Raw genomic sequence first — 8,432 nt, 5'->3', positions numbered from 1 at the left:
AGCCCAGGAACAGGCTCAGTGCATCAGGGGCCAGAGCCCAGGAACAGGCTCACTGCATCAGGGGCCAGAGCCCGGGAACAGGCTCACTGCATCAGGGGCCAGAGCCCGGGAACAGGCTCACTGCATCAGGGGCCAGAGCCCGGGAACAGGCTCACTGCATCAGGGGCCAGAGCCCGGGAACAGGCTCACTGCATCAGGGGCCAGAGCCCGGGAACAGGCTCACTGCATCAGGGGCCAGAGCCCGGGAACAGGCTCACTGCATCAGGGGCCAGAGCCCAGGAACAGGCTCACTGCATCAGGGGCCAGAGCCCGGGAACAGGCTCACTGCATCAGGGGCCAGAGCCCGGGAACAGGCTCAGTGCATCAGGGGCCAGAGCCCAGGAACAGGCTCACTGCATCAGGGGCCAGCCCAGGAACAGGCTCACTGCATCAGGGGCCAGAGCCCAGGAACAGGCTCACTGCATCAGGGGCCGCAGCCCAGAAACAGGCTCACTGCATCAGGGGCCAGAGCCCAGGAACATGCTCACTGCATCAGGGGCTGCAGCCCAGGAACAGGCTCACTGCATCAGGGGCCAGCCCAGGAACAGGCTCACTGCGTCTGGGGCCACAGCCCAGGAACAGGCTCACTGCGTCTGGGGCCACAGCCCAGGAACAGGCTCAGTGCATCAGGGGCCACAGCCCAGCAACAGGCTCAGTGCATCAGGGGCCACAGCCCAGGAACAGGCTCACTGCATCAGCTGCCAGAGCCAAGGACACAGTGTATCTGGAACAACAGGCTGACTGTGTCAGGGAACAGGCAATGACTTGAATACAAGCAGGGCTCGATGATTTTGATAACTGCACTGAAGAAACGTAGATCAATGTTAACGCACCAAAGCTCTATCTCGGGATTTCACACTTTGTGAGGGTCGCCAGAATGATCGCTAGTGCCCGAGGTTATGCGTTTACTTCAATTGGCTTGAAATGATGTGGAGTTGGCACCAGCACTAAATACAGCTTCTAAATCCAGCATTAAATCTAGCAGTCAGTCGTGAAACTGCGCTGCTCGGTTGAAAGGTATTAGCAGAGACACTGATTCCCCAGGGGTCCCATTCCATAAGACCATAAGAAATAGGAATAGGCTCAGGGCATTCAGCTCCTTGCGTCTGGTCTGTGATTCAACAGGATTATGGCTGATCTGATACTCTCACATCTGCTTTCCTGCCTTTTCCCGATAACCCCCGATTCCCCTACTGATCACGAATCCACCTATCTAAACTACTCGCAGTACTTCACGTGGTCTCACTTTGTACAGGTGCAATAAGACCTCGCTACACTTATACTCCAACCATCTTGAAATAAGGGTCTACATTCCATTAGCCTTCCAGATTACCTGCTGCAACAATGTGTTAACCTTCTGGGTTTTGTGTACAAATACCCCCAACACCCTATGTGCTGCAGCTTTCTGCAGTTTTTCTCTATTTAAATAATACCTTGTTCTTCCTTCCAAATTAACAATGTCACATTTTCCCCTTTGTAGTTCATTTGCCAACATTTTGCCAACTTACTTATTAACCTCTCAATATCTCTCTGTAAATTGTTTGTACCCCTCTCACAAACTGCCTTTCCACCTTTTTCGTGTCATCTGTAAATCGGGCTACAGTATATTCACTTCCTTTCTCTAAACCATGAAGATTAGATTAGATTCCCTACAGTGTGGAAACAGGCCCTTCGGCCCATCAAGTCCATACCGACCCTCCGAAGAGTAACCCACCCAGACCCATTTCACTCTGCCTAATGCAGCTAACACTATGGGCAATTTTCCCATGGCCAATTCACCTGACCCGCACATCTTTGGATTGTGGGAGGAAATCGGAGCACCCGGAGGAAACCCACGCAGACACGGGGAGGATGTGCGAACTCCACACAGTCAGACCCCCGAGGCTAGAATTGAACCTGGACCAGTGCTAACCACTGAGCCACCCCATATATTGTAAATGGTTGCTATGCCAGTAATGAGCCCTGTGGAACTCCAAACCCCCCATCACACTCCCACCGCCCCCGCCCCATCCCCCCCTATATTTTTGTAGTACAGATTTGATGGGCCAAAGGGCCTCTACTGTACTGTATGATTCTATAATTTCAGGGTTATCACAGACTTCTATCTTTTTCTTTTAACTTGATATTTTCCTTAACTTCCTTGATTAGCCATGACTTGTTTATCCCTCTCTAAGAATCTTCGCATCTGACTGGGATATATTTTTGCTGAGAATCACAAATTACCTCATCAAATATCTGCTACTCCTGCTCATCTATGTGCCCAGTCCACTTTAGCTAACTCTACTCTTGTTTCGTTTTAATTCCATTTGAGTTAAATACATCTGTTTCCAACCCAAGTTTCTCACACTCAAACTGAAAATTAAATCTGTCACGTTATGCTCACTACTTCCTAGGGAACCTTTTACTCGGAGGTAATTTACTAAACCTGCCTCATTACTGATGACCAAATCCATTAGCCTGTTCCCTGGCTGGCTCCATATCATACTACTCTAAGAAACTATTCCAAAGGCACTCTATGAATTCATTGTCATAGCTACCCTTTCCAATTGACCCAATCAACATGAAAATCAAAACGTTATTGCTGTTTATTTTACATGTTCCTATTATTTAGTAATTTGCACCTTTTCCTGGTGTAGCTATTGTTTGGGGGCTTATACACTACTCCTATCCACGTCTTCTTTTCCTTAATGTTAATTACCTCCACACATCATCTAAGCTTAGATGATATCTCACAACTGTCTTCACTTCCTCTTTCCACATCAGATTTACCTTCCCTCTTCTCTTTCCAAAAGGTCAAATATTCTTTAGTGCGAACCTACAGTCAGAGTCTTACAGAACAGAGATAGGCCCGTTGGTCTGAACTGGTCCTTGCGACCAAAACGTCCATCCACGCTAACCCCATTTCCCTGCATCAGACCTATATACTTCTAAACCTTTCCTCTCCATGTATTTGTCCAAATGTCTTTTAAGTGTTGTTAATGTACCCGCCTCAACCATTTGAGGTGGCAGCTCATTCTATATGCATACTACCCTCTGTGTAAAAAATGTTGCCCCTCAGGTTCCCTTTTATTCTTTCCCCTCTAACCTTAAACTGATGCCCACTGGGCCCCTATTCCCCAATCCTTGGAAAAACATGGATTGCATTCACCCTATCCATGCCTCTCATGATCTTATACACTTCTATAAGATCCCCCCTCAGTCTCCTACGCTCTCAAGAAAAATGTCCTACCTTGTCCAACCTCTCCCTATAACTCAGACACTTGAGTCCTGGCAACGTGCTTGTAAATTTTCTCTGCACTCTTTGCTGTTTAATGACTTCATTCCTATAGCAAGGTGCCCAAAACTGAATACAGTACTCCCAGTGCGGCCTCACCAATGTCCTGTCCAACTGCAATATAACTTCACAACATGTATACTCAGTGCCCTGATTGATGAAGGCCAGTGTGTCAAAAGCCTTATTCACTGCCCTGTCTACCCTGTCAAAGAATGCACACTTGGACCCTCTGTTCCTTCACACTTCTTAAGGCCCTGGCATTCACCATGAAACTCCTACCTCGACTTGACTTTCCAAAATGCTAGACCTCACACAATTATAGTAAACTCCATTTGCAATTATCAGCCCACTTCCCCAGCTGATCAAGATCATCCTGCGGCTCCCGATAACCTTCCTCATTGACCATGATACTGCCTATTTTCGTGTCATCTGCAAACTTACTAATCATGCTTTGTACATTCTCATCCAAATCATTGATATAGATAACAAACAGCAATGAGCCCAGCACCAACCCCTGAGGCACTCCACTAGTCACAGGCCTCCAGTCCAACAAGCATTCTCCCACTATTACCCTCTGCTTCCTACCATCAAGCCAACTGTGTATCCGATTTGCCAGCTCCCCCTGGATTCCATGCAATCTAACCTTCCTGAGCAGCCAACCATATGGAACCTTATCGAAGGCCTGACTGAAATAGTTCCCTGTTTTGATCTCCTTTTAACTATAATGGCAATGAAATTATATCTATTTTCCCTAATTTGCACGATTAGTTAATACATGTAATTCCGAATACGTTGTGCAGTAAGGTACAATGCCTTAAGGCTTACCTATTTTGTTAATCCTAACTTTTCTTTGTACAGTGGCTCTATTTGCCTCTTGGCCTTGATGAGACTCCCTCTAAGACCATTCTGTGCCCCTACCTGATGAAACTTAGGTGAACCCCCAGTGAGCGATGGATTCCAGAACAATCAATGCACAGGAAGATTCCATAGGTGACACTGGCCCAGCTGGGATTCTTGGCACTGCAATCAAAGCAGCTCTGCACAAAGAACAAAGAAAATCAACAAGGAGAATGAGAGAATACATTGTGAGGACAGCTCAAAATCCCCCCTGGACATCAGAGGGGTCAGACCGAGGGGAAAAAGGAGACTCAGAGGAGATTAGTCAAGGAAGGGGAATGACAGACCAGGATCAGTCAAATGGAGGAGAGCTGAAATCAGGAAATGATCAGACTGGTGTCAGGCCCGATGGGTCAGCAGTTGGCCAGGGTCTGCCCTGGGTCAGATGGGGTAAGGTCGTGAGAGGAGTCAGACTGAGGGGTGAAGAGGGGGTCAGACAAGGGGGCTGGGAGTGAGGGAGGTCAGGCAGACATGACAGAGGTGAGTGGGAGTCAGACAGGCATCAAACAGGTCAGACAGAGGGCCATGAGGATCTGACTGAGAGGCTAGAGGAGACCAGGGAGACACCAGACTCAGAGGCTAGGGCAGGGCCAGGCAGGGATCAGACTCAGAACCTAGGGGAGGGTCAGGCAGGGGTCAGACCAAGAGGCTAGGGGAGGGTCAGGCAGGGGTCAGACTCAGAGGCTAGGGCACGGCCAGGCAGGGGTCAGACTCAGAGGCAGGGGTCAGTCTCAGAGGCTAGGGGAGGGTCAGGCAGGGGTCAGACTCAGAGGCTAGGGGAAGGTCAGACCAAGAGGCTAGGGCAGGGCCAGGCAGGGGTCAGACCCAGAGGCTAGGGGAGGGTCAGGCAGGGGTCAGACCCAAGAGGCTAGGGCAGGGCCAGGCAGGGGTCAGACCAAGAGGCTAGGGGAGGGTCAGGCAGGGGTCAGACCCAGAGGCTAGTGGAGGGTCAGCAGGGGTCAGACCCAGAGGCTAGGGGAGGGTCAGGCAGCGGTCAGACTCAGGCTAGGGGAGGGTCAGTCAGGGGTCAGACCAAGAGGCTAGGGCAGGGTCAGGCAGGGGTCAGACCCAGAGGCTAGGGCAGGGTCAGACCAAGAGGCTAGGGCAGGGTCAGTCAGGGGTCAGACCAAGAGGCTAGGGCAGGGTCAGGCAGGGGTCAGACCCAGAGGCTAGGGCAGGGTCAGATCAAGAGGCTAGGGCAGGGTCAGGCAGGGGTCAGACCAAGAGGCTAGGGGAGGGTCAGGCAGGGGTCAGACTCAGAGGCTAGGGCAGGGTCAGACCAAGAGGCTAGGGCAGGGTCAGGCAGGGGTCAGACTCAGAGGCAGGGGTCAGTCTCAGAGGCTAGGGCAGGGCCAGGCAGGGGTCAGACCCAGAGGCAGGGGTCAGACCCAAGAGGCTAGGGGAGGGTCAGGCAGGGGTCAGACCCAGAGGCTAGGGCAGGGTCAGGCAGGGGTCAGACTCAGAGGCAGGGGTCAGTCTCAGAGGCTAGGGGAGGGTCAGGCAGGGGTCAGACCCAGAGGCTAGGGGAAGGTCAGCTGGGCTAAGGACCCTTGTCAATGGGCGGGGCTATGGGAGATCCATCCAATCAGCTGCTGGGGCGGGGCTTCTTTCGCCCTCTCCCGACCCATCTCTACCACTAGGGGGGGTCCCATTCTACTCCCCCCTCCGCGGTCAGTGATGGTTCAGCCCGGGTCAGTGCAGAACCAGGGGTGGGACTGTACCAACTGCGGGTGACGGGGGTGCCATATAACGGACACCAGTAGACGGACCAAGCCGGAGACTCAACAAGGAACCGCGGCTTCAGTCCGGCAACAGAGTCGAGAATGCCGCCGCGGCGCTCCCTCCTCCTCCTCTCCCCTCCCACCTTGTTGGTCTGCGAAGCCCGCAGACGCCGGAACACAGCCTGGATAGCGGCTTTTCCCGGCCCGTCCGCCATGACACGGGAAGCGGAAACAGGGGGCGGAGCAGGTAAGCGGCGGGTACACACAACCCGCCGGATGGGAGGGTGGCGCGTGCGCAGTGGAGACGAGGGCGGTGTTGGTGCTGACCGCGCGTGCGCAGTGGAGACGAGGGCGGGCGGTGTTGGTGCTGACGGCGCCCTCTGGTGGCTGCGCGGGGTGGATATGAATGATCAGACTTCAACCCCATTCATTTCCCCAGCACCATTCTCTTACCAATACTGGTCGTTATCAATTCAACCCTCTCACTAAACCCTAACATTTCTGGAAGGTTATTTGTGCCTGTGTTTGTGAAAATAAAACTGGAATGGGTGTTCAATTTTTCTGCATTTTCTTTGTTGGAATTTCTGTGATTTCTGACACTTTATCTTTGCTAATCTTTCAAAGTATTCCCACTTTGGATCTAATACATCACTTTTGTTTGTTAGCCATGGTTTGCACCATCTTTCCTCTTTCAGTTTTGTGACAGATGAGAATGTGTAATGATTTTAATGCTGTTTAAATGTGGACTAATGCATATCCACTTCTAGGAAGATTTCCCCAATCTCAGTTTGCCAATTCATACCTCATAATCTCATTGTTCCCTTTATCTAGATTCAGCACCCTAGGTTACTTAAATGTTTCGCCACTGTCCTTTGATCTTCTTGGCCCACCTCAACAACTAGGTCTAGCAGTACCTTCTGTTGGACTGGACACACACTGCTGTAGAACACAAGGACAATTGTATCTCCCTATCCTTTACACTACTGCGAACCTGATCGATGTTTGGATAAAAATAAAAACCTCCATTATAGATGATCTATAATTCTTGCACCTCATGTAATTTCCTTTTCCTTGACAATCTTCCCACTAGATTAGATTCCATACAGTATGGAAACAGGCCCTTCGGACCAACAAGTCCATACCGACCCTCCGAAGAGTAACCCATCCAGACCCATTCCCCTATCCTATATTTACCCTTGACGAATACACCAACACTATAGGCAATTTAGCATGGCCAATTCACATGACCTACACATCTTTGGATTGTGGGAGGAAACCGGAGCACCCGGAGGAAACCCGCGCAGACACGGGGAGAATGTGCAAACTCCACACAGACAGTCACTCGAGGCAGGAATCAAACCCGGGTCCCTGGTGCTGTGAGGCAACAGTGCTAACCACTGAGTCACTGTGCCACCCACTAGCTGGTGGTACATGGAATACACTGACCAATGTGACTGCAACTTTTTCGTTCCTTTGCTTTAGGAAATCCTCTTTCTCCAATACTGCAACGCTCTGCTTAATCAATATTGCCATCTTTTTCCTATCTTTCTTGTACACCTTGTATCTAGGAATATTTAACTTGGCCTGCATTTCCTTGAGGAGAATCTCAGTTATAGCCACAATAGCATATTTCCACAAGGCATGCTGTGCCTGTAACTCCTCAATCTTATTAACTACACGCTGAGCATTCACAGATTGACTCACCAAAGTTCCCTTCATAGCACCTTTCATGGCCTTTAACACTTAGAAAGACAAGAGCAACAGACACACGGGATGATCACTACCTGCAAGTTCCTGTCTGAGTCACTCACCATCCTGACTTGGAAATATATTACCATTCATTCAGTGTCACTGGGTCAAAATCCTGGATCTGCCTCCCTTACAACATTGTGAGTGTCCCTACACCTCAAGGACTGCAGAGGTTCAAATAGCAACTCATCACCAGCTTCTCAAAGGCAATTAGAGATGGACAATAAATGCTGGCCTCGCCAGCGATGCCCACATCCCACGAGTGAATTTTTTTTTTCCTGATTTAAGGATGCTTTAATTCCATAGACTCCCTACAGTGTGGAAACAAGCCATTCGGCCCAACAAGTCCTCTGAAGAGCATCCCACCCAAACCCTACCTTTTCTTCAGCAGTTGCTGTAAGCTGTGACATCTAATTGATAAGTCAGAGACCCTTCATAAATGGACCTCTTGCAAACCTGTGGAAGCATTCGGAAGAGGAAGACTGAGGGGAAAAAATCCTTATTATCAGCAGGAACCAACCAACTCATTTTGTGAACAAATGCTATGGAATAACTTTCCTAGTTTGTCTCTATCCATGTTTCTGTGTGTGTCAGGGAGACTATATGGGGTATTAGAGTTTTAATTTATTGTATTATATGCTGACAGTTTGTAACCATTTATCTTACTTGCTTGTAATAAATTGTCATTCTTGTTCAGAAACCTGGGCCATGCTTTCTACCGAGCTGAGTCTGAATATCAAGTAAATTGGAGA

The 8,432-nt window shown here is 49.8% G+C and overlaps 1 protein-coding gene across 1 annotated transcript in view; it reads right to left on the bottom strand.

Moving 5' to 3' along the window:
- arfgap2 (ADP-ribosylation factor GTPase activating protein 2) overlaps positions 1 to 6,179 on the bottom strand; it is a 58,456-nt gene extending 52,277 nt beyond the window's left edge. Inside the window, exons 1-2 of the mRNA XM_043706325.1 lie at positions 6,075 to 6,179; positions 4,232 to 4,350 (exon numbers count right to left, since the gene is read on the bottom strand). Of these exons, the coding sequence (XP_043562260.1) occupies positions 4,232 to 4,350; positions 6,075 to 6,146 (191 nt within the window). The 5' untranslated portion in view covers positions 6,147 to 6,179. The remainder of the gene's footprint in view (positions 1 to 4,231; positions 4,351 to 6,074) is intronic.
- Positions 6,180 to 8,432: the final 2,253 nt, after the last annotated feature.

This window comes from Chiloscyllium plagiosum, chromosome 16 (assembly GCF_004010195.1).
Source record: "Chiloscyllium plagiosum isolate BGI_BamShark_2017 chromosome 16, ASM401019v2, whole genome shotgun sequence".
NCBI lineage: Eukaryota > Metazoa > Chordata > Chondrichthyes > Orectolobiformes > Hemiscylliidae > Chiloscyllium > Chiloscyllium plagiosum.
The sequence above is the reverse complement of the archived record's forward strand: the minus strand, read 5'-3'. Positions and strand labels throughout refer to the sequence as shown.